The 27,098-nt window shown below is 35.5% G+C and overlaps 1 protein-coding gene across 1 annotated transcript; it reads left to right on the plus strand.

The window, feature by feature from the left end:
* On the plus strand, nt 1-26,576 carry Calb1 (calbindin 1). Its single transcript, XM_048358437.1, has 11 exons — nt 1-243; nt 744-820; nt 4,592-4,666; nt 15,848-15,931; nt 16,025-16,081; nt 19,225-19,302; nt 22,278-22,333; nt 22,423-22,462; nt 22,592-22,645; nt 23,282-23,353; nt 25,104-26,576. Exons 1-11 carry the CDS (start codon nt 165-167, stop codon nt 25,215-25,217), a joined length of 786 nt encoding a protein of 261 aa, XP_048214394.1. The 5' UTR covers nt 1-164; the 3' UTR covers nt 25,218-26,576.
* The last annotated feature ends 522 nt before the right edge of the window (nt 26,577-27,098 follow it).

Consider the following 27,098-nt stretch of genomic DNA (forward strand, 5'->3'; position numbering starts at 1 on the left):
TGCAGAGAGAACTCGGGAGCAACGCCTGAGCCGAGCAGCACCGCGGACAGCGCCCGGCAGCGCCCGCCCAGCTCCTCCTGCGCATCCCAGACACCCACCCCGTGGTTCTTGCACGGACACACTCATTCACTCACTCACACACGCAGACACACCGCCGCTGTACCATGGCAGAATCCCACCTGCAATCATCCCTCATCACAGCCTCACAGTTTTTCGAGATCTGGCTTCACTTCGACGCTGACGGTGACTATCTCCTTTGTAACCGTTCCCAGAACCCCTTTACCTTCCTCACCTTCCTCTGAGCCTCCCCACCCCATTATCTTCCCTTCCCATTTTTATATCCCCCTCTCACCCTTTCCCATTTTATCCCCCTCTGCTTGTCGAACCGGCAAGCCTGAAAGTTTATGTTGCTTGTTTGCAACCTCCGATCCCTAAACTTCGTCTTTCTAGGAACGATCAATAGTGGGCGAGAAAGCGAGGAAAGGGAAGGGGGAGAAAGAGAGACAGGTCCCCAAAAGTTTCTATGGCTGCACTCAGTACCCTAGCTGCTCACTTTGATCCTCGGAGCAGCTAAAGTTTGACACCGTGGGAAGAGAGCGTCGGCTAGCCCCTTTTCTGGTTCATCCATGACCAGGCAAAGCAGAACTTCCCTGGATGCCAGAAAGGTAGCTGAGGTGGAAAGGGGATGGAGAAGAAACTTGGGGTGTGCTCTCTGACACCTGGGCGCCTCTTTGTCTTTGCAGGAAGTGGTTACCTGGAGGGAAAGGAGCTGCAGAACTTGATCCAAGAGCTCCTGCAAGCGCGAAAGAAGGCTGGATTGGTAGGTTCAACACAGGAACGTGGTGAAAGCTAAAGAACACACATTTTTGCTTTTTCTAAAAAGGCATATGCGCCAAGCCAGAGGGGGTGTCAAGGGCTTTCGCGGGGAATGTAGAGAATGTAGAGCCTTGTAGATTGAGAGAGAATAGCTTTCCAAATTGCACAAGGAGAAAAAAAGTGTGGTGGGGTGGGAGATAAGGGCGTGTGTGTGTGTGTGTGTGAGAGAGAGAGAGAGAGAGAGAGAGAGAGAGACAGACAGACAGAGACAGAGAGACAGAGACAGAGAGAGAGTGTGTGTGTGTAGGGGAGAGAAAGAGTGAAAGAGAGACAGGAAAGAGAATGAGATTTCCTAAAGGAGAAGAAAAAAAAACCTTACAATTTCTAATCACACTTTAAAATAAACACATGTTCTACACTTGTCCTTGCTTTAATAGATCTTAAAAGGGAAGTGTGGGTAACCAAGACTCTTAGCACATTGCCACCTCTACTGGGTTGGTTAGGGAAGGTCTAACTTCCCTTTTACTGCTTACAGAAGGGGTAGAAATACACCTCTGCCCCTTGGTGGTCAGGAAACGGATCTGCAGATTATGGATTTCTTCATTCTACTGCCGGTGATGGTTGTGATGTTGATGTAGCTGAGGGGTGAGAAAATATACTGTCTTGACCCTCCTCGCCTGGGAAAGGTGGTCAATGTATAACATCATAATGAGCAAGAATTTTGCAAGAAAATGTCTTCATTTTGTTCAAGGAGAAGCACCCAAAAGTTAGAAAAGTGAAAAAATACAATTTTTAAAAAACAGGAATGAATTGTAGAGAAACAGATGGAAATTCTGATGGAAAGCAACTAATGATGTTCAGGAAATAAGCTACACTTGTGATTTAAGACACTAGTTAATTAAATGGGTGACAATTCATATTAATTATAAATGGCATTCTTTGACAATAAATCAACCTGTCGAGAAAAGATGTCAGCATAAAAAATAAAATAAATACGCCCAGCTTTTAAACCTTTGAAACTGTTATATAGAGGAAAATAGGTTAAGAAATTTACCCAACTAATAATGGGGCTTATGTAAGACTGGCTTTCAGAAGTCAATGTTGGATTTGGGCTAGTTAGATGCTAACGGCTATGAGCCTTTTGCTATGATTAGAAAGAAATTTTTGTATTATGAATGATATACATATACACACACATATATATAGCAGATCACTGTCTCTATTACTGAGTGATATAGATAGATAAAATAGATACAAAATTAAGTAATAGAATTATCTTCTGTTCTATCTAACTTGAAACTTGTACAGTGCACATCTTTACATAACATATTCAAAAGAACCCCAGAGGGTTCTAAATGAACTACAGTGCATTACAGAACTATCAGTGGCTAAAATTAGTGGAAAAATTGATTTTAAGCCAGATCATACACTAGGGATTCCTTCTACCCAGATTTAATGTAATATAAATGTAGAGGTATAATAAAATGAGATCAAATAAAAATATCTTATAGGCTCTACTCTCCTTTCACTTCATGCATTATCACATGAATAAATTCATGGAGTGCAATCATTATAGCTCTATGGACTTTGGGCAAGTAAAACAGAAGCAGTTTTCTTCCCTATTTGAGAATGTGTATTTAAAACTTCTGCTTGGGAAAGTTGTACCTTCTGTAAAATTTAGAATGAAAACCTTGAAAGATGCTTACAGAAGCTAAATGATTTTATTTAAATTTCCCCAGAAGCAACTTCAATATTGAGATTTATTTCCATATCAGAAATATTTATGAACTGCATACCTTTTTAAATTTTCATTTTCCTCATCCTCATCTTTTTGTAAACAACAAAGTGGTTAGAAAGAGATTAGATTTTTTTTCCTATGACATAGGATCCAATTTTGAAATGTATGAAGACTTACTTATTAGAATATAACCCAATAGTACTAAAGTTGAGCACAGGTACAGTGTTACATGAAGTTTCTTAATATTGTGATTCAGAGATACTTTTCTAGATTATGTAAATGGGCACTGGATAATAAAGAAAACTCAATGAAATTCTGGATTGGATTGAGATGTTCCTATTACTAGACACATCTTTCTCTATGCTATCAAGAGTAATCCTCTATGTATTTCTTCTCTGTAAAAAAAAAAAAAAGAAAAGCACAAATATTAGCCATATAAGCCAGATGTTTTTTTTTTTCATTTCTTGCAATATTATCACAGATTTCACTGCACTGGTGGAGATATTTGTTTGTTTACCATACTAATAATAAGAACATTCAAATTGTCACCAAGTGATATAGGACAACCCAATCCATTTCTGAAACTACAACTCTTTTACTCTAAACGTAGTCTAGTCTTTAAATTTCCATTCATTTTTATAAAATTTTAATTGATTACATGTGTTGCACTGTTTAAGAGAAGGCTTAGATGCTTTGGTGTTTGTTTAAAGTATGTATAAAAGCATGAGAACTGATAATCCCACAGTTGCCATGAGCTATATTTTCATGTTTTATGATGGTTCCTGTAACAAAATTAAATAAATGAAAATTGCTGTTTAGCCACATAAAAGAGTCATTTTAAAGATTACAATATAATTAAGTTGCTGTGTTACTGTTACCTTGGTCCCACTAAAGATATTTGCATTGATTTAAAAAAGATTTTGTAAATACTAGTAGTGATATTTAGCCTCAATATATCCTTAAATTATATTAACCTCTCAATGCCTAGAGCAAACTTGTATGGTAGATAACCACCATCCTATTAAGGGACAATGAAAACTGAGACTTTAATATGCTTTCCCAAGAACATAGACCAGGATATAATTAATAAAGGCTGGTCTATTTTAAATGGACTTTAGTTAATGTAATGAGGGTATTTTAAATGGGCTTTGTTTGAGATTGAAGGATAAAAATTAAACTTTGTGATTACTAGCTCTATGCTCAGATCACTAGTTTATAGTTCATATATCTCTAAGCTGTCAATATGTAAAGAGATTGTAATAGTAATAGAACATACTGGGAGGAAAAACAAATGAAGAGCTTTTGCTTGGTCACTCCAAAGCATATCTCAATTTACCAAAATTACAATAAGGCAGCTCAGTAACTCACTCCCTACATTCCAGATAAAGGCAAATGTTATAAGCATAAAATTAATTCCAAAAATAAGGTGGTCATCAAATATCCTGTATCTCTTAGCCAAAGTAAAGTTTGGTCGTGTCATTTTTTCATCTCATATTTTCCCTTAATGTTTTGTTTCATTTATTTAATAAAATAATCACCTGTTTTGTGCTGGAGTCACTTTGCTTTATATAAAGTAACTTAACCTCTCTCATTTTATACTTGGCCAAACTAAAAATGCATGTTAACACTTTCACATGGATAAAACATTACGTTAGAATGGGGAAGTGTTGTAGGATGAATTATTACAGAATATAAAATAATCTCTAGTGGAAAAAAGTGTTTAAATTATATTAACAGCCATTGTATTTAAATCCACTCAAGACTGTCAACTGAATAATTCTGACTATATTTGTGAAGAACAGCTTATGCTCACAATTACGTAAGTTAAATCAAAGTGATTAACTCTAAAATGATCATCATAACTACAGATCTAATACATACTCTGTAGTATTTATGTCATTTTCTTGACAAGTTTCATCAGTGTGAATAATTCTTCATGGCTCCAATTGTCTTTTTTTCTTCCCAATTTATTAACATCAAGGATAGCTGATTGCTTTTTGATTTACAAACTTCTTACCTGCTTTTATATAATTTTAGGAATTATCACCTGAGATGAAAACTTTTGTGGATCAATATGGGCAGAGAGATGATGGAAAAATAGGAATTGTAGAGGTAAGGAACTGATATGTTTTTCCAACTTAAAAATGAAAAATTTAGCTTCATTTTGAAATTGCATCCAAATCAAACATGATATGGTAAAAGAAGCCTACTTAGCCAAAGTAATATATCTCCTGCTCAAAATTATCTAGTCAAAAATACCTAGAAATAAAAGAAACACGAGGGTGTGCCTAATCTAAAGGCTATGCTTAATATATTATGTAACTGAGATTTGGGGAGTGAAAAAACTTGAGTCTGTCATGCAGGTGTTTGCTGGCACTGGTGCCATTAGACAAACAAGTCCCAAATTCTAGATGGGCACCCATACCTTGCACTCCCCTCCCCTGCTCCAAAAACTGTCTACATACTTGATTCATTAATATTTGTTAATGCTTAATAATGTGGACTTTTTGTTAAAATTACAAACTAAGTATTTTCCAGGTGCTGGTGGCTCATCCCTGTAGTTTTAGCTACTCAGGAGGCTGAGTTATGATGATCACAGTTCAAAGCCAGCCTGGGCAAGAAAGTCCATGAAACTCTTATTTCCAATTAACCACCAGAAAAATAGAAGTGTTGTCGTGACTCAAAGTGGTAGAGCGCTATGCCCTGTTTCTGAGTTCAAACCCCATGGCTGAGAAATAAATAAATAAATAAGAATGAAATATAAATATTTGTAGTCCCCATGATGATTTCATATCATAAAGCTACATTCTGGCTTCTGAAATTCTTCTTCAGATTGATACATGGCCTTAGCAAAAACTTAAGAGTTTGATGAAAGTGAGTGAATATTTTATGATCTGTTATAGGCACATATTTCTTTAAGTCCTTCAAGCTCCTCTTTGGAGTCTCTAAAAGTTAAAGCTGTGGTCAAAACTTGTCGTGTGTGTGTGTGTGTGTGTGTGTGTGTGTGTGTGTGTGTGTGTGTGCGCGCGCGCGCGCACGCGCGCGCGCAAGCTCCATTCCTGGGTCTTGAACTCAAGGCCAAGGTGCTGTCCCTAACCTAAACTAGTGCTCTGCCACTTGAGCCATAGCTCCTCTTCTGGCTTTTTGTGTGTATGGTTAATTGGAGATGAGAGTCTCACTGACTTTCGTCCCAGGCAGGCTTCAAATCATCATGCTCAGGTCTCAACCTACTGAGTAGCTAGGACTACAGTGTAAAGCCCTTAATCTATATCTTTTGACAATGACTTTTGACAATGAGAACCATTTGTTTTGTCTGAAAATAAAGAAGCACAGCTTTGATGAAAGATCTCTTTCATATTCTCAGATTTGTGTAAAAGCTCTCTCTTTCCTTATTTCTGCTTTACTAAACTCGGGTGTTTTCTCATCTTCTGTTTTTATTTCTACAGCCTACTAGAGAAATAGAGTGAAATAGTTAGCCATAAAAAATGAATAAGGTCATATTTTACAATATGCCAGATTACAACTATAATTACATTTTTATATCGCATTTCCAGCATATTAACTTGCCAAGTGTTCTGGCTCTCAAAAAAGTTCATTATAATTTACCCTGGATGAAGAAAACTAATCTTGTTCAAATAACTGTTCCTATTCAGAAACTTGGGATGCTGGTATAAAATACACTTACTTTTAAACAGTTACTACAAATAGAGAGGGCATACTTTTATTATCTTTGTAATTGTAATGTTCCCCCCTGGAGTATAAACTTTCTCTTTCACCTATGTGTGAAATAGTATATAAATAGATAATATTATATAAACAGATTGATATAGAAGCTTAACTGGTCAAGATTTGAAATAACCAGAAGTAGCAAAGTAGTTGGGCATGATGGTAATATACATTTGTAATCCCAGAACCAGCGAGGCAAAAGCAAAAGGATCAAGTGTTCAAGACTAGCCTGGATTATGTAGTGAGACTAGGTCAGCCTGAGAGAAGTAGTAAGGATCAATCTTAAATAAAACAAAAATAAAATCAAGTTGTCTTAAAAATAATGAAGTGACTTTAAAATGAAATATAATAAATTTAATTAATTCAAAAATAGTTTGAAAACCTGACATCAGTGAAATTCTTGTTTGTTTCAGAGTTTGGAAGGTTATAATCCTAGTAAGACTATCATTTTATATTTAACACAACTTTTCTTAAATCATACAAGTGGCCACAGCTATTTGTTCTATTTCTTCAATGATGCTGAGTTATGTATTATAAAACATGAGTTCTGTTCACATTGATTGCAGGCTTCTATCAGGACAAAATGGATGAACATATTTTGAATCCAGGTTTTACTGTATATGATATTGTCTAATCGCTTGTGACTTGTTTGAATCTTACTATGAATGAAATCGTAGGGGTCACTTGAGCAGTGCCTTGTCTTAGAGGTTTGTTGAAGGACATTTTCCCACAAGTTTGCAATAAGAAATGAGACATGAAAAGGTTTTCTGTGAAGAAACATAAAGAAATGTAGGTAAGAGATTGAAGAAGGTAATAAAGATGGAAGTAAAGAACTAGGGAATTTTTGTAGCAATAAGAATAAAAAGAATTTACATTTGCACTTACAAAGCATTTGAATTTACAAAGCATTTTCAAGTAAGTTATATCATTCAATCCTCATGATAGTAAATGAAAATCTAGGTAGAAGGGGAGGATGTATTTTATAGCTGAGAAATTAGAAACCTCCTTAGAATTTGCCTAATATCTAAAGGAAGTAAGAAGTGATATGAGATGGTCACTAAAGTAATAGATAATTTAAATTAGTAGATAATCTGCACATTTTCTATACTAACAGAAAATATTTTCAAGCTTCTGTGATAGCAAGATCTTTAAGTTTTGCTGCGTTAAATATGATCACTCAAAGTAGAGATGTTCCTCAACTCTCACTGGGGAGCACATCAATAAACCTTTCATAAGATGAAAACACCATAAGCTTTCTGACTTCACCTACCCTACAAAATTTCACAATTTAGCCACACAGTATACTGTCAAGTACAGTTGCAGACATCCAAGGCTGCATGGCTGACTGGAAACTGTGGTTCACTTTGACAGCCCAGGTCACAAGAGAATATCCTGCCTTATATTGCTACCCCAGAAAAATATCAATATTTGAAGCCCAATTCCTACTAAATGTATACTGCGTTTGCATCATCATGAAGTCAAAGTATTGAAAGTGCAACTATCTGCAGGGCCACATATAGAAAGAAGTCTTTTGGCCAAATGACTTAATGCAAGATTAAGGCAGAACTTTTCAGATCATTTCGAGCCATAAGAGTTTGAAGGGAGAGAAATGAATCATGTAAGGATTGGTGATAGTATTTGGGAACATGGAACTTTTTTTTTTTTTGCTAGATGGGACCCTTGGGGAGAACTATCCCAAATTTCTCATTTTAAACTGTAGAAACTGAAACCCAGAAGGGTTGAACGATGTCTTCAAGATCCCACTGGTAGGGGAGGGATAACTATATACAAAGCTAGATCTGACCTGGTTCCAAAAACTCTTTTCATAACCTGAGTTAGCAGCCAAGAACTATGTGTGGTGAAGGCAAAATTTATTAGAGAAAAAAGAATCATAGAATAAGAAGATAAACAGAATTGCCACTGTGGCTCCTATGCACACATCTTTGCAGTCTAGAGTTTAGTAGGAGTCAAGAAAAGAGAGAGTTCAAAAAAAATCACTGGAAAAAACAAGAATTTCAAGTTATAGGGAGCATATGGGAAATGGAAAAGGGAAAGACAAGTATGGTGGAACTTAATACAAAAATTGTATTAAATGAGGCTTATACTTTCAATATCTAATAAGACATAAGATACTACTTGCCTAGAAATCCTATATGCAATATGGGTCACAAATATCCAAATCCTTGCATGTTAGAAAGTAATATAAAACCCTATGTTGGGGCTGGGAATGTGGCCTAGTGATAGAGTGCTTGCCTCGCATACATGAAGCCTGGGTTCGATTTCTCAGCACCACATAAACTGAAAAAGCCAGAAGTAGTGCTGTGGCTTACGTGGTAGAGTGCTAGCCTTGAGGGAAAAGAAACACCAAACAAACAGAAAACCTATGTTAGCCTAAATTTCTCCTGTCTTCACATCAAGCACACCATATAACTTTGTTGTTTGAAGGGGAAAGATACTGGATGTGTTTATATGTTGTACTCATCCAATAGGTATATTTATGGACTCACCAAAATCTAATCAAAGTAAATTAATATCCATGCAATAGTCTCCTGCCTAGTTAGAACCAGCCAAACTGATTTTTAAATGTTGAGAAATATAGTGAATCATTTTATAAATTCTGACCTGATAAAGTTTCTATCAAGAAGCATGCAAAAATCAGTGTGATATAAACATGGGATTACTCTGATTTAGTAGTTGTTTTGTCTTTACATGTATTTTAAGATTAACCCAAATACTTTAGTAATAACAAGATTATTAACATGAGCTCAACACAGAAGCACTGATATTCTGATGTAATCTAACAAATACTGAGACAGTCAAAATATGTACCAAATTTATTCAGATTAATAGTTTTATTGCAAAAAAGGATGATTAAAATAATTAACTAGGAAGACCGAATGATTTAACAGGGAATAGAATTTTCTTCTCTGAGGTTCACTCTGAAGCACACCTATTGTTCTTAGCTGGAGGTCAAATCTATAACCTTTTCTCTGTCCCTTGGGCAATTGTGGGAATCTACCAACTGCTCCAGTCTTAGTGTTTCTACCCATCCAAATTAGTACATCAACTGAATTTTTTTAAATTTCTAAAAGCTATTCTAATCCTGAAACTCTCATAACCTTCTCTGAAGATTTCCTTTTCATTCACAGTAGGACTTGAGCATGTAAGTTTATCCTGGGTGAATGTAATCTTCATGACAGAATCGTGATCCACTTTAGAATCTAGAGAAATGACAAACAATGAAATTTGACTTTAAAATTCACTAGATAGGAACCAGGTGCTGGCAGCTCATGCCTGTGATCCCAGCTTCTCAGAAGGCTAAAATCTGAGGATTGTGGTTTGAAGCCAACACAGGCAAGAAAAGTTCATGAGACTCTTATCTCCAATTAATGAGCAAGAAGATCAAGTAGAGCTGTGGTTTAAGTATTACCCTTGAGCACAAAAGCTCAGGACCATGCCAAGACCTGAGTTCAAGTCCCAGGACAAACACACGCATGCGTGCACCCATGCACCCACACACTCTCACACACAAAGAGAATTTCACTGGATAGAACTTTTAGTGATTTTTTAGAAAAACTTTTATTGAACATTTTAGTGGGAGGTGATAATGGATTTAAAACTCAAGAAAATCAGACTGTCTGACTTCAAGTCTGACTCAAATTACAATCTAAGTGAGAGCAGACTATTGGCCCTTTCTGAGCCTCTATTTCCTAAGCTGTAACCATGTAAATATGTATGTAATTAATAAGGTTGTTATGAGTATTAGCATCAAGTGAGATTATATATCTAACAAACAGATCAATCCTGGAGGACTCTAAAACTTAATAAATGTATCTGCCATCATCAAATATAAAAACTTACTGAAAAATCTACTTTATTGTTTTGAATGCCAAGACTCTCCTCTGCCAAACTGCTTAAATAACTTGTCTAATCCAAATGACTAAATGCAAATAGTTTTAAATTAATGAGTTTATTTGCCTTTAAATTTTTCTGTATTCACTTCTCATTGGTTAGAAAAAACGTTCTTTGTTCTCAAATGAAAAAAGTGAATGATTGACTAATATATGCTCCGAAAAGTTGACATTTGTTACAATTGTCTTAAAAGGTTAGGAATTGTAACCAGACACTCACTGGCCTGTAATCCTAGCTGCTCAGAAGGCTGCGGGACAAGTCTGGGCAGGAAAGTCTGTGAGACTCTTATTTCCAATAAGCTAGTAAAAAAAAAAAAAAAAAAAGCTGGAAACTGAATTGTGGCTCATGCACTATCCTTGAGCAAAAGAAGCTCAGGTACAGTGCTCAGGCCCTGAAATCAAGCCTCAGGAAAAGCACACACTCCAATAGGGTTAGAAATTGTACTTAGCAGATATTTTTATATATCTACCCTAGTAGATTTTTTTTAGTAGATTATTTGCAGTCTGTAAGGAAATCACCCTTCTCAAAGGTAGTTATTAGATTTAGCAATGTATCCATATTGTGCTTTGAACTTGTCAAGAAAAAATATTGACTCAAAATTCTCTGTTTCACTTTTTTAAGATTCTCATTGGTAGTAACTGCAAATGCTCACCAATCATCAGAGTGGCCCACTGTTGAATAATTAGATGTGCTATCATCAGGGTTTCCAACCTACTCAAAAACATAGGACTAAGAATCCACATTACACTAGGAAAAGAAGAGTTGGTGGAAAAGTTGTTTGTTGTTTTTAATGTTGAGTTGCCAGGAAGAAGATTTGAGTGGAAGAATAGTGTCAAGGAGTAGTATGCTCAGAGAATACTTCCTGTGGAAGATGTGTAAAGAGAACTGCATTTGGGCACAGGGAAATACTGGAGTAGCAGTCCTAACAGAGATTTCAGTTGACCCATCTGGCACTCAGAAGCTGTGACCCTTCAGAGATTTCCCAATTTCTGACCAAAAATGTCCAGCCTTTTTAAACCCATATGGATTAATCATAGGATGTGGCCTCTTTGGGATACAGCTGTCTTCAGCCTAGGCAATCTCTCAAAGGGGCCTAATAACTGGGACCACAGCCACATTCCCTGAACCTAATAGGAGCTCTAGGTAGTAAATCACACTATCTCCTCCAATACTTATCTATTGCTCAGAAATAAATTATTTGAAATGTTTACAATGGAACTTTACCTCCACTTAATTTAAAGCTTATGCGAACTCTAGATAAAGTCAGTTGCATTCATTAATTGCATCAATCAATTCAAATTCAAATTTCTGAAGTTGCTGGACACAGAAACAGAAGGTAAAACAGGGAGAAAGACAAGTGAGAAACAAGTTCTATTCCTCATTTTCAGGCAAGCAACCACTTTCCATAAGTGAAGATCTGTGGAATTCTATTTGTGTTGCAGCTATGTGCCTTGTCCCTTAATACCTTCCACACTCTTCTGCAATCCAGAAAAATGTTTGGAATTCCTGAAAAGGGCAGCAAGTAAGCCAAAGACCAAGAAATCACCATCAATCTTGACATAGGATGTCCTGGGTATGAACAGCCATGATAGCAAATGTAACAAAAATGCAGCTCTATTTAACACCTACAAAAAAACCTTTGATAGGTTTTAGATGTTGTCTTTGATGCCAGAACCAGAGAAATTCCAAACCCAGCTCTGCAATTTCAATACAGATTCCTGAGCATTGGTAGAAGTAACAGTCAGCACAGAGCTACCACACTGTGATCCAGACCATAAAAAGATTGATGTATACTATAGTCTCATCCTAACCACATACATTCTGTGCTTCTTTAATGGCTACTTTGTCTTTAATGATATTTTACTTATTTACGACTTATTGATAATGTTGGTAAAATAGATAGTATTGTTCCTAGCCTAACATTAACAGCTCAATAGCTGGTTGTTATGATGTTCAGTCCAAATCAACAGCCCAATGAAATTTTAAAATAATGGCTGGGAATATGGCCGAGTGGTAGAGTGCTTGCTTCGTACACATGAAGCCCTGGGTTTGATTCCTCAGCACCACATACATAGAAAAAGCCAGAAGTAGCATTGTGGTTCAAGTGGTAGAGTGCTAGCCTTAACCAAAAAAAAAAAAAAAAAAAAAAGTCAGAGACAGTGCTCAGGACCTGAGTTCAAGCCCCAGGACTGGCAAAAAAAATTAAAATGTTGTATATAGATACAACCAATATTTTGTAATAACACTGAGGTTTGAATCCAGGGCCTTGTGCCATCGAGCCAAGTGCTCTCCCATTTAAGCCATGCATCCAGCTTTAATCAGCACTTCTAATTAATCAAATTAAGACAAAAATACAATGGGCAAAGAAAACATTTAAGTTTATACTAGACATAAAAGCAATTTGATTTTCTTTGTAGTTGACATTCTAAAGACCTCTGAACTTTATGCGAATAACATGAACTTTATGAAACAAACATGATTGAATTCCTTTAATCATATGGTTAGTCATTGCTGGTAAAAGTATTATTTATTTATTTTTACGTATTTGGGGGATTTGGAGAAGTTCATTTTCTTAAGAGATTTTTTCCATTTTTGTTCAAAGCTAACTACATTAATTATAAATTTAATGATAAGGAAAATGACGATAGTAAAACAAATATTCACTAAACAGCATGTTAAGGAGATTTTTTTCTAATTTTTTATTGTTATAAAGGTGATATACAGGAGGTTACAGTTACGTAAGTCAGATAAAGACTACATTTCTTTTTGAACAATGTCACCCCTTCCCTCTCTCCAAGTTTTTCCCTCCCATCCCCGCCCACAAGTTGTACAGTTCATTTTCAGCATAGAGTCTTGTGAGTACCACTGCTGCATTTGTTCATCCTTTGTCCCTTCATTCCTGTGCCTCCTCTTACACTCCCAAAGACATATAATGAACAAACAGCACAAAAACAGCAAAAAGAAAAAAAACTTTTTTTTTCATTTCCTAGAATTCATTCTGATAAATAATATTTTGTATAATCAAATGCACAGAGGCATTGAGCCTTGTTGTTCTTCTCCTAAGAGTATCTCCTCCAGTCTCATTGTGTGTGAATGCCTATAGGCCTGTATAATTTATTATGTCCCAGTATTTTAGATCTAACTTCCACATATGAGGAAAAAAACATATGCTGTTTGTCTCTCTGCATTTGAAGGAGATATGTTTTAATGAAATAAAATTATCCATCAAGCATTTATTTGGGCACATACCATGCTATGCCCACACTGCTTACATCTTCTCAGAGATGTAGACAAGAAATATTTTCTAGTTTATTGAAATAGATGGCTTGGAGAAGGTACACCCCAAACTTTGAAAGATATGCCATTAAATAAAGTTATTTAATGGTATTGGTTATCTCCTACTAATAGTACTGTTATTGGCTATTTCCTATTTCTGTTGATCATAACCATTGTTTAATATGACCAGACATCCAATATTATACAGAAACTCCTAAAATGTGCACATACCATCTAATTCTATCAGCCAACTTGTTCCTTAAAATGTCTGCCTCTGACATATTTCTTCCCTCTTTGAGATTATGCTTCTTATTTTACTCTCTTCTCTCCTGTTTCCTCTACTGTTCTTTCTTCTCCCCTCACATTCTTTTAAATCTTAAAGAAATGTGTGGAAGAACCCCTACAAAAAACTGGATTATAGCTGTGTCAAGTTCCACCAAAGGCCTCAAGGACGTGAGTGCTTTCTTATCTGGAGACGTCCATGCTTGGGCCTTCCCCACTGCCATTCTCCTCCCTCTTCTCTTCATCCTTAGATTTAGGTGCAGACCAGCTCTGCACCTGACTTATCCAATATCTGGCCACTTCAATAATCATTATTAGCTACTGTCTACGCTAGTAGCCCACTTACAGACAAAGAGAAAAACTGACTTGATAAGGGAGATGGTTCTGGTTTTCCATAAGAGGAAACATGGCCTAGCAAAGCCAAACTATCTTATCACAAGTAAAAATCACCATCAAATGCATCATTTGCATTCTAAGAGTGAAGGAACTACCCATTCATTCTATCACAGTCCTCAAGAAGCATGCTGCTGGTCTAATTTACTAAGAATCACCTTGAAGTGATTTCCACATTCTGCCAATCACCAAGTCAAGTCATTCAACCTCCCTGGGTCATCTAAAACTTTTGGGATCTGAGTTAGGCTATGTCTAAGGTATTGATTGGATTTTATCATTCAAGAATTCAAAGAAATCAAAGGACACAGAAGAGTCTTGAATTTAGTAAGACCTAGAAAACACATACTTACCATGGTAGAATAAGTTACGTTTCTGGGACAAAATCTGATTTAATTACTGGAAAATCTAGACACGTATTTTCACCTTTAAGATATATTAACAAATTATGTATCTACACTAGTGACCTACACTTCAACATATGATGCTGTCCGACTGATTACTAATAATATTTAATAAGTCCCATTCTAGTAGGACCCTTTCCCTTAGCATCATCTTCACATAATATGAGGTATTAATTCAAAGATCTAAAAACAGGACAATTGAATAAAATGCTTTATGTTAAATTTAGAGTTTGGGGATGAAAGGGGTGAAAGATTATTTAATAGGTACTAAAGTCTTTGTTATCATTTCGTAGAACTTTTAGCACTTATACTGACTTGAATCCTCACTACAATTTCTTGGTCCAAACTCTTAAGGATGAGGGTCCATTTCTGTGCATTGGACAATGCACTTGCTTCTGAAAAATTAGTCAAAATATAGTGTATGGGGGAGTGGCTCATTATGTAGTGGTGAAGATAAAGTAATTCCAATAGAAGGTGTTTTGAACCCAAAACATTTAAGAGACATTGCTTTCTCCTTTACCTCCTTATTTCAGTGATGCAGGTTACCGAGATCAAAAATGGCAAAGGAGTTGCTGGGGACCACAGCTCATTAGCAGCTGAGCCAGAAATAGAACTCACATCTGCAGTGGGGCCATCAATCTAGCTTCCTCCTCTACTCAGAACAGATAGATTATATTCCTCTTAAAATGGTATCTAGTCCTTTTACCCTCAAAAAAAATAAAGGAGAGAGAAGCATTGAGGTTATAAAATGAAGATCTAAGGGGAAAATGTCATGGAGTCACACAGTGAATATCAGAATTTAACTTAAGCCCTGGAGCCAAGCAGGGGATGTCCTTTTAGCAGAAACCAACAATTTTACAATTGATGATTCTTCTTATTGTTCAGTTTCCTACTGTTCCTTATGAGTTGTTTTTCCAGCTCTCTTTCTAATGCTTTACACTGTCTTGAGTCTATCTCCTCTTGTACCTCATAGCAGGCTTCCTTCTCTGACTTGGTGATGCATCCCTGGATGCTTCATGCCCCTGAATGTACCTTGATACATCTTCTCATATGTGTACCAGGCCAAGACTGGTCTTGCTGCAGCCTTGCTCCTGACCCAACACCAAGCAGTCCAGAGCATACATTCTGTGGAAAAATGAGAGCAAAATCCCGAACAGGAAAAGCCAACTGATGTTGTTTTCCCCTAATTTTCTAGGTGATAAAATTGCTCCTAGGGAACATGTTAAAGCAAAGCTAAGCAGTGATAGCAGAGACTTGTTTTCAAGGTCCTTACCAATGTTTCTCACTTAATTTTTTTTTCCAGTTGGCTCATGTGTTACCCACAGAAGAGAATTTCCTGCTGCTCTTCCGATGCCAGCAGCTGAAGTCCTGTGAAGAATTCATGAAGGTACTAGAAAAGTGTCACTTTAAGAAAGCTATTGAAAGTAGAAAAGTAGTTGTCTTTCTAAAGATTTTTTTTCCTTATCCAAATTACTTACAGACTTGGAGAAAATATGATACTGATCACAGTGGCTTCATAGAAACTGAGGAACTTAAGGTAAGGAAATAAAAACATATGCTGAGCTTTTTTCTTCCCCTTGAAATGCAGTTATGAACTCTGGTAAGGGCTTCATTGCTTTAAAAAAAAACTTCCACAAAAGAAACTAGTGTTGAGCAATGGCACATTTTCACCCACTCTTTCACATCATTAATGAAATAGCAGATCGAAAAGAGACTCCAAGTGCTTCTTGAAATTCTGTTCAGCAAAATGAGAAACTAGCATTTTCTGTGGTGTATACAAATTGTTACATAAGATGTAAAATAGAGATAGTGTTAGGCAGACAGGCAGGCAGGCAGACAGACAGATGATAGATGAAATAGATGATAGAAAGATAAATATTAGATGAAACCGATGGATAGACAGATGATAAATGATAGATTGACAGATTGATAGATCTATAGTTTGATAGACTGATAGATCAGTAGATCTATACATACATACATACAAACATACATACATACATACATACATACATACATACATACATACATACATACATGAAAGGTGTAGCAGATAGACCAGGCAGATGTAATGATACAGTGTCAGTAAGCCACCTTTTTTCCATTGAAATTTGAAATCTTATTTTGTACATTAAACACATATTATTTCTCTTTCAAAAGGGAAACAAAACATAGGGATGCATACCAAGTACTTTATCTAAATTATTTTATTTAATCTTTGCATGATCTCCATGAGAGTATTATTACTGCAAGCAACAAAAGCATTAAAAGAAGTAATCTAGTAAAAACTGAACCAAATAGGGTAGGCACAGGGCCTCAGTGTTTAAACCAGACCTACCTGCCTCCAAGGCCCCAAGAACTTCCATAGTCCCTGCTACCATTCAGCAACATCAACAAAATCCTAATAGGATTACATTTTGAAACACCACAGTGTTGAAAATGAATTGATTGATCCACATCTCAGAGGTCCTGAGGAGGAGGTGTGGGATGAGGAGGATATAAAGAAAAAAAACAAACCCTAAAATCAAGTTTTACCTCAGTGCAAATGTCTACATCAGCCTGTCTTATCTTTAAAAGGGAAACAATAGTACTCTCCTCTCAGAGATATGATGAACCTTAAGTAAGACGCTAAACATGAAAGTTTAGTGAAATACAAAGTATGATCAGACCATACATGAACTCAATCCATTAGCTCTTCCAGAAATGTGTGTCTACCTTTAATCTCCATTCCTCAAATAAACTTTAAGATATCTCAATCCTCTAGATTCAGAATATAAAATGACTAAAAGGGGTACAAGTTAGTATTTATTGAGCATCTATCTAAATATTTGAAGTTCTTTGTGTTTTAAGTGGTTTTTTGTTTTTGTTTTTCTTAACAGTACACATCATAGAAAACTCATGAGTCAGTTGCTATCATTCCCAGTTTACAGAGAATGAAGCTCAGGGTGATTGGATACTTTTTTCAAAATTACACAGCTGCCTAAGAAGAGAACCTAGGCTTAGACTAGAATATATGATAAAGTTAAGAAGGATGCCATTTTAGATAAAATTGTGCCTTTGCACAATTGCAAAATTGTAAAACTTTTGCCTGCAGTCTTTGAAAGTGTAAACCTTTTGAATATGAAGTGAACAAGAAAAACATCTCTCACACACATGCAGCTCTGCATACAAAGACTGCAAGGTGACAGTGGCACTATTGTGCTTTTATATTATCAAACAAAAAGAAATTCTTTGAAAATTATTTCAGTTTATAATGAAATCCTTAGCTCATTTCCAACAGTGACCTCAAAATATTCTAAAAGTCTCCTTCTTTGTTCTAAATTTTCTTTTCAGAACGAGATTCTAAATAGAAGTCTTCCCCTCTAGGGAATTTTGAAGATAAGTTGGCATTCTTTTTTAATGGATCTTTCAAGAAAGCTAATTTTAAGATCCATAATAGAGTAAAACATTGCTCACTTGCTCTCAGACATGACTTTGAATCTGAGTGTCCCAAGGTTTTTCCTAGGCTATTTTTGTGACCACCATTTTAGTCTCTGATGAGGCTTTTTAACCCAATTAATCTCTGACAAAAAACTCAGAAGGCTCAAAAATAAAACTCACCCCCCACCAGAGAGCTTTGAATTTTCCATGCTTCACTTTGGATCTGAAGAATATTATTTGAAGTGAAAAACAAATTTATCAAATCAAGAATGTCTCCTTTCTTGAAAAGAGGGATGTCAAATCAGCCAAGCAGAAGTACTCAAAGAAATTCACTCTTTCAGGAGTATGTGGGAACAGAATCTACTCACTTGTCATAATTGCACTAATTTATTTCCTGAGAAAATATAAAGAATTAGAAATGAACCATTCTGGTCAAAATGAAAGACAATGATATACATAAGTCCTTCCATTGTCATTTATATGTTATGCCTTTGCAAAATAAACTTTAATTTGTATCTGCCTAAAAACGTTAAGCTCATTTCAAGCTCCAACTGTCAAGTTCATAATCATCGTTTCTTATCCTTCCCACATTAATCTTGATTTTAATATGATTCATATATCCTTCAAGGATTCAATGCCATCATCTGTGGCCAACTGTTTTAGTTTGTACTGTTCACTGAAGCATTTTAAATGAGGCTATTTAGACTGTGTCAAACCTAAAAGCTAGCCACCTGGCCCTCTGGAGAAATGGGCTTCACACTAGCTATAAACCGATATGTAAATACAGCCCACGGGAACATAAAATGCATTTGAAAGTGGAGGTAGCTCTCCATATGCTTTGCTGATAATTTTTCATACATGTTGCAGAGCCCTTGTGTTTCTTACGTGAGTTCTTTTGGAAATACCATTTAAGTAGAAAGGACTCCATTGAGCTGGCGTGTTTCTAAAGTTTTCATTCAGATCTCAACGCAATACAGGTCCTCCATTCATTGAAATCCTAAAAGCATCTGATAACTCAAATTATGACAGATCCAGTCTCAGTAAAAAGCAGACATTGTACTTGTCACAGGCATTTTATTACTGAAATACCACATTGATCCTATGTTTTAATTTTGCTTCTGTGTTCCTCTCCTCACCTGGCTCTACCCTCAAAAAGGAGCTTTCTTTGCACTCCCGTATATTGTGTTTCAAGACATGTTGAACCAGAAACTGACTGCACACTATTGATGAAATTTATCAAAGTGTTCTTTGTCCTAACAGAACTTTCTAAAGGACCTGCTAGAAAAAGCTAACAAGACTGTTGATGACACCAAACTAGCTGAGTACACAGACCTAATGGTAAGAATGATCTTGAAACAATTTAGGCAAGGGCTCATGAAATTCCACTGTGTTCTTGGTGAAGGCCATACAGGATATAATGTACAAACCATGGTGGCAATGTCACATGCACATACCTATCATTTCATTTAGAGAATGAAATCATGAGTTGTAATTATATCTTGTCACATTGAGTATTACAGCCATTGGCTTTATGGCACAAACATTTGCACATCTCTTTCCCTGTCATGTTACATAATTAAAAAATGTTATCTCTTAAAAGATTACTTTATTTTTCTCACAAAGAGAATGTAATTCTGTCACTAAGTTATATAGTTTATATTAATCATAGACTGTAAGTTACAGAACCCCAAACACAATATACAAGTTCTGAATCCATTTCATCACTGCTTTGGAAGTCACAGGCTTCTTTAGAGTTTAAAGAAAACTTCTATCTACTTTATTCATTCAGTCACTTAAAACGGGCTGCTTTTCTTTTTGTGATTTTTGGGTATTCTATTGGTGTTATGGGTGAAAACTTGAAATGCACGCTAAGCTGGATTATTTGGTAAATGTTACAACAAAAATCTATTATAAACTATAGATAATAGAGCTATGTAAACTTCTTTACAAATAGACTCCTAAGGTTTCAGAAGAAAATGTACAAATAAATTTTAATGAGGCTCTTGATGAAATGAGACAACCCTCATGTCATTACTTTTTCTGACATGGGTAAGGTTTGCTCATTTTAACTCATATGAGATTAGGACTTCTATGAGGTGCATGTTTTTACAAGTGCTATAAATACTCAGGATTTGAATAAATTGTCCAAAAATATAGCTGTTTATTGCCTAATCTGCTGTGCTACAATGGATCGATGAAGAAGTTACTCTGAGAAATCATCCTACCAAGAGCTGGGTTGTGTTTGATGTAGCTATATTTCATCTTCAGCCTCTCAGCCTAACTTAATTCAAGAAAACAAATGCAAAACACTAGCATTTTACTGCCATGTTCACCAAACAGTAATATCTATGATAAAGCAAGGGTTATCTTTTGTTTTCAAACCACCAAAAGGAATTTCCCTAGTCCTCTTTAATTCCACATTATGCCTCCAGATGTAATAGTGCTAACAAATACACAGTAGATTTTGGCGATGTGTCACAATGGATTAATCCAATCTGAATCATTTTCTGGGGATGGGGGTGAACAATAACCTACATTTATCGATTCCATTTTGTCTCAATCTTAAGAGATATCTATTTAAAGTAGTCTCCTTTCCACATACAAATTTGAAGCAACCTTTAAAAACCACTCAAATGGGAGTTTCCCCTGTTGAATTGGCCCAGAAGAGCTGATTAAATGTCATAAACCAGTTCAAATCCAAGAAGCAAATTAACGAAGAACTAATTAAAATTTAAATACATAGGTGAGACCATATTTCCCTATGGACACTGCGTGCTCTAGTTGCCCACTGTATCAGTAGAGAGTATGACCATACTAGACTTTATGGTCAATGGATTACAAAATGCTGTGTCACTGTAGTACATTGGGGAAAAAAATCTTTCACAAAAGAACATTTAGAATATCTCAAGCCATGGAATGTCTTCCATTTCCTCTTCAAAAAGATCTCACTGACCTATATCCCATGACAACTACACCACAGTCTTTTCTTCATAAATAAAAACAATGGTGCATTTTTATATATTTACTATAATTATTTCATATATGCTACTTCTATGGGGATACTTTCTAAATTTATGATTGCCTCACATATGTACGTATGAGTGTGTTTATGTCAATGCATCTCAATATAAGGCATGTGTATAAAAACTGTGGAATGCTAGTTCTCAATGGAAAATAAATTCAAAATTACCCAGCAATCCTTTATTCTCTACAGATTTTGTTGATGTTATTTGCATATTGCTTTTGTTCACATTTTGTGCTTTAAAAATGAAACAAGGACTGGGGATGTGGCCCAGTGGGGGAATGCTAGCCAAGCAGGTGCAAGAGCTTGGAATTTCTGCACTACAAAGGAAAGATATAGAGGTGAAGCACAAGAAAAGAAAGATAGATAAGTGAACAGTAGTTTTCAAATCACTGTTTGAAGAGGTTAAGGAAGTACCATGTACTACCAGGTACCAATCTTCTTATGATCTGATGTACAAACAACAGTACAGTTTGCAAGATAAATAAACCATAATATTCCAAAAGCTCAGTTAAGAACAATATAACATTATATGCCAGGTAATTTTATATTGTGACCAACTTTAGCAATTGACACAAATCGTAGAATTGAAAGTTTACATTGAAAGCTTAAAAATAGAAGGTCTGGGAATATGGCCTAGTGGCAAGAGTGCTTGCCTCATATACATGAAGCTCTGAGTTCGATTCCCAAGCACCACATATATAGAAAATGACCAGAAGTGGCGCTGTGGCTCAAGTAGTAGAGTTCTAGCCTTGAGCAAAAAGAAGCCAGGAACAGTGCTCAGGCCCTGAGTTCAAGGCCCAGGACTTACAAAAAAAAAATAGGGCCAGGTGTGGTGCTCATCCTATAATCCTAGTTATGCAGAATGTAAAGATCAGGAGGCAAAGATTAGGGGAATCCCTAGCAAAAAGTAAATTCGATTTCATTTATCCAGCTGGACATGGTGATATGGGCTTGTGGAGCCAGCTGTGTGATGTTTAGGTAGAAGGATTCTGGTCCAAGGCCAGCCTTGGGTAAAAACATGAACCTCTACCTGAAAAATAACTAAAACAAGAAAAGGACAGGGTCCTAGCCCCTGTGCTCAAGCATTTGTCACAAACTCAAGGGCCTCAGTTCAAACCCCAGTTCCCCTGCACCACACACAAATAAAGTTTAAAAAAATACTAGTTTCTAAAATTTTATTATCTACCTAAGAATTTGATAACTCTCAAGCTGCTTAATTGTATATGTTGTCTCCTCCACTCCATACATTATGAATCAATAGATAAAATAACTGTGTTCTTTCTTTCAGCTAAAACTGTTTGATTCAAATAATGATGGGAAGTTGGAGCTGACTGAGATGGCCAGGTGAGTTTGGGGACTGTGGAAATGTCCTCAGAATAAGATGGATTTCATCCAAAAATCTAACCAATCGACACAATATTCTATTTCTAAAGGTTACTACCAGTGCAAGAGAATTTTCTTCTTAAATTTCAGGTATTTAACTTTTTCTCTATAGTAATAGATAATTTCCTTAAAAAGTTAGAATATAGGAGATTTGTCAATAGAAAAATACTAAAATACAGTAATAGCATTTTAAGTTTTATCTTCTTCTGTGCCACCTAGGGAGTCAAAATGTGTGGAAAAGAGTTCAACAAGGCTTTTGAATTATATGATCAGGTAAACAGTTCTCTTTTCTTTCTTTCTGATTTATTCTCTCTTTAGAGTGATGAAACAGTCCCTTAGTATGAAATCTATGCTCTTAAATTTTTTTAATTAAAATACACTATTGTTAACTCTGGAAATAATGGTGTATAGCAAATCTTTAGATCCTATTTATCATGTATAATTGATAAGTGGGTATAAAATTTCTTCATACTGAGACAACAACCATTCTACTCTGTTTCTATGTGTTTGACTATTTTGGAACCTTCTTGTAAGGAGAAGCATGCGGTTTATATCCTCCTCTGACTAGCTTGTTTCTCTCAATATAATGTCCTCAACGTTTATCAAGGTTAAAATGCACTACAGAGTTTTAGTGTGAAGTAACATTATATATAATACATATTATATATATTATCTATCTATCAATGGACATCTTTGGATGTTGACTTTTATATCCTGTAACTACTTTTGCAAAGTCAAGAGTCACTTGCAAAATATGCAACCATAAAACAGTTATAAACCTGGTGATCTGTTAGACTATCCACGAGTGTTCAACTGGGAGATTTTGTAAGGACTCAACCCTTTCCATTGTACTTGTTCCCCCATTGTGGATGCAGTTAGATGTAGACTGCTTTATTTCTCCCCCTCCAGGATGGCAATGGATACATAGATGAAAATGAACTGGATGCTTTACTGAAAGATCTCTGTGAGAAGAATAAACAGGTAATTTATTATGCCATTCATTTTCTAAGCAGTCTTTATGGGTGATCTATCCCAAAAAAATCAGACGTCCATTTTGGAAATTTACTGTAAAAATTTATAGAGCCACAGATGTAGATTTAGGGTATTTTTTATTTTTTTTTTATTTTTATTTTTTTTTTATTTATTTTTATTTTATAATAAAGATGAGTTACAGTTACCTAAGTCAGGTAATAAGTACATTTCTTTTTCTCAAATTTTTATTATCAAACTGATGTACAGAGAGGTTACAGTTTCATACGTTAGGCATTGGATACATTTCTTGTACTGTTTGTTACCTTGTTCGTCATACCCCCCTACCCCCTCCCCCTTACCCTTCCCCCCCCCCAGGTGTTTAGTTCACTTACACCAAACAGTTTTGTAAGTATTGCTTTTGTAGTTGTTTGTCTTTTTTTACCCTGTGTCTCTCAATTTTGGTATTCCCTTTCAATTTCCTAGTTCCAATACCCGTATACACGGTTTCCAATATACTCAGATAAGATTACAGAGATAGTGTAGGTACAACCACAGGAAGGTGATACAAGAACATCATCAATAATAGAAGCTACAGATACACATGGGACTTTGAAAGTAGATGCCCCTCAGTAGACGAATGGATCAGGAAAATGTGGTACATATACACAATGGAATTTTATGCCTCTATCAGAAAGAATGACATTGTCCCATTTGTAAGGAAATGGAAGGACTTGGAAAAAATTATACTAAGTGAAGTGAGCCAGACCCAAAGAAACATGGACTCTATGGTCTCCCTTATTGGGAATAATTAATACAGGTTCAGGCAAGTCATAGGAGAGCATCACAAGGCCCAATAGCTATACCCTTATGAACACCTAAGATGATGCTTAGTGAAATGAACTCCATGTTATGGAGACAATTGTTATATCACAGTACATTTCTTTTTGAGCAGTGTTACCTCTCCCATTATTTTCTCCCATGTTTTCCCTCATGGCCCTCCCCTACAAGTTGTGTAGTTCATTTTCAATATAGCTTAGTGAGTACTACTGCTATAAGTGTTCACTCCTTGTCCAACCATTTCTGTGCTCCCTGGTATCCTCCCCAACACGTATGAACTTACTAAGTCTTTATAAGATTTTTTTATGTCTTTCCATTTCCTTATGAATGGTACAGTATCATTCTTTCTAACCAAAGCACAGAATTCCATTTTATATATATATATATATATATTTTTTTTTTTTTCTTGATGCATTTTTCCACTGATGGGCATCTGGGTTGATTCCATATGCTGGCTATTGTAAACAGTGCTGCAATGAACATGGCTGTGCTGGTTGTTTTGGTGTGGTGTTGTTTGTATTTTTTTAATCAATGCCCAGGAGTGGAATTGCTGGGTTATAGGGAAGCGCTCTGTTTAGTCTTTTGAAGATCCTGACAATAAACAGATGCTGGTGAGGATGTGGTCAAAAGGCATCGCTACTATACTGTCGGTGATAGTATAAACTTGTTCAACTATTCTGGAAAGCAGTAAAAGTTTCCTTAATAGATTTTGATTTTTCACTGTTTGGTTCTGGCCTAAATCATTATCTATCATAAACATACTTTTAACTCACAATTATTCACATTTGTATAAGAAGTTAATCAAGCTCTTTTCCTAATATATTGATGTAACAAGCAGCATTCATCTCACAAGTTCTCACTGGATACTGGCTGAGGAACTCCATATTTAACTGGATTACAATGCCATTTATACTCTGTACAGGAACTGGATATCAATAATATTACAACCTACAAGAAGAACATAATGGCTTTGTCGGATGGAGGAAAGTTATACCGAACAGACCTGGCTCTTATTCTCTCTGCTGGAGACAACTAGGGTTGGTGACACCAGCCACAAGCTAGTGATACATTTTATCTAAAAAAAATAACTGTGCACTATAAAGGAGTAGGCTGTATTTTCTTTTATATCTGTAAATTTCACTGCATATAGATAATTATCCAGGATGTGTGGCATATTCTTTTCTGCTTGTTTCTATACTGTTTGTAATGTACAGTTTTTGTAACTATATGATTGAAAAGGAGAAAGCCTATGCTTTGACCAGTCAGTATACCCAATTAAAAAATATATATATATACTTGTTTTCATGAATACAGTTGGATGTTGATTTTTCCAAATATTTCATCAGACTTAATATTTAAAACTCTAGCCTCTGATGTATAAATGCATATTTGTCACTGAATAAGAGAATAATTATGATAATCCAAGCATTCTTAGACAATCATCTGACTATTCTATAAAATATTACTAAATTATTGTTCATAGCTATTAGGAGAAATGTACTTTTACATCTAAAATACCTAAGTATCAATATCTCAATAAAGATTCATTTGTGTCTTTCAGAAGTTAGTTGTCTCCCTGGAGATTCAGTTTACTAATCATTTGAATCAAAATCAAGTGATTATGTCAAGTTGATTTGTTAATAAGGGATGGTAGCACGAGATGACTCAAAACTCTGCCTGACTTGACATTGATATTTCCAACATGTCCACTGTCAGAAAGTATGACATTATTCCATTTTCTAAACTATTTCATGTGTTTCAAATTATAATTATTCTAGTAAACTGCTGTCTTGTGTCATGTCTTGTGTGTAACCTCCAATTAAATTTATGATGCTGAGTATCCTAGTGTCTAGTTTGCATACTTCCTGGATTTTCTTTCTATGTAGAACTGTTCATTTCCACCACAGGTATCTGCCACTTCTGAAAATATTTTTTCTAGCTATAACAACTCTATTTTTTACTATATAACTGAATTTTAATGTAAGATTCACAGCATCCTGATGACTGTTCTATTGCCAATACTTTGGTGTATTCTGTGGATTCTCTATTTCATACTGAGATCAGCATTCAAAATAGCTGTTTCTAACTGCAAATAGTTTCAAATGAGTTAACACTAGCATCTGAAGAGAAATGCTAACATAATTATTTGACTAGCCAGAGATTCCCAACCCCCCCCCCTTAACCCACATCTAAGTGACAGTTTCACATATTTATAATTAGAATATCCTATCCTGTTTGTAGTTGACTTGTAATGGCTGGTGGTTTTAGATTCTTTGATTGTGAAGCAAGGAACAATGACAGAAATGTCTGTGAAATTTAGTTACTGCAAAAGAGTTCATGATGATCCTAGGTCAGCTTCAATGTTCCCATTTTACACATTTTTTTTAAGATTTATCAAAAATAAAAAATGTGAGCTATCTCTTTCCCTCAAGAATGAAGAGAAAAGGGATCTGCCAAAAATTAAATTTATCAAATGATGGAATTGGTAGACTGGCTTTGCCTGTAGTGTGTAAATGGAAATACTGGTATTATAATTATAAAGATCAAATAAAGAAGAAAATAATGTTAATCTCTCTTATTTATTCACACTCAAAATACTAACATGTAATCCGTAATCAATCAAGGTAGAAATGTAAGATGGTCAAATTATTTTAGCCTAAGGAATCAGACAAATGAAAACCTAATACAATAAATTATTAGATGACTTTTGGTATTAGAAGTGCCCCTGACATTACTATTGGGCAAGAAATTTCAAAACATCCAAATATTCAGTATATTTGATCATATGAGCTGATAGACAGACAGATATATAGACAGATACACATATAACTATATATACATATGACTAGGAAGAACATAAATATTTTCCTGTATTTTATCTACAGAAAGAAAATCGTTGTTCATCACAAAATATGCA

The sequence above is a fragment of the Perognathus longimembris genome, chromosome 12, assembly GCF_023159225.1.
Source record: "Perognathus longimembris pacificus isolate PPM17 chromosome 12, ASM2315922v1, whole genome shotgun sequence".
Classification (NCBI taxonomy): Eukaryota; Metazoa; Chordata; class Mammalia; order Rodentia; family Heteromyidae; genus Perognathus; species Perognathus longimembris.

What these genes read in the sequence shown, in the direction of transcription:
- Calb1 (XM_048358437.1), top strand. Translation starts at nt 165, where the DNA reads ATGGCAGAATCCCACCTGCAATCATCCCTCATCACAGCCTCACAGTTT. An exon ending in GCTTCACTTCGACGCTGACG is followed by an intron (nt 244 to 743) that starts GTGACTATCTCC and finishes TTGTCTTTGCAG; the next exon opens with GAAGTGGTTACCTGGAGGGA. An exon ending in ATTTTCTTCTTAAATTTCAG is followed by an intron (nt 22,463 to 22,591) that starts GTATTTAACTTT and finishes TGTGCCACCTAG; the next exon opens with GGAGTCAAAATGTGTGGAAA.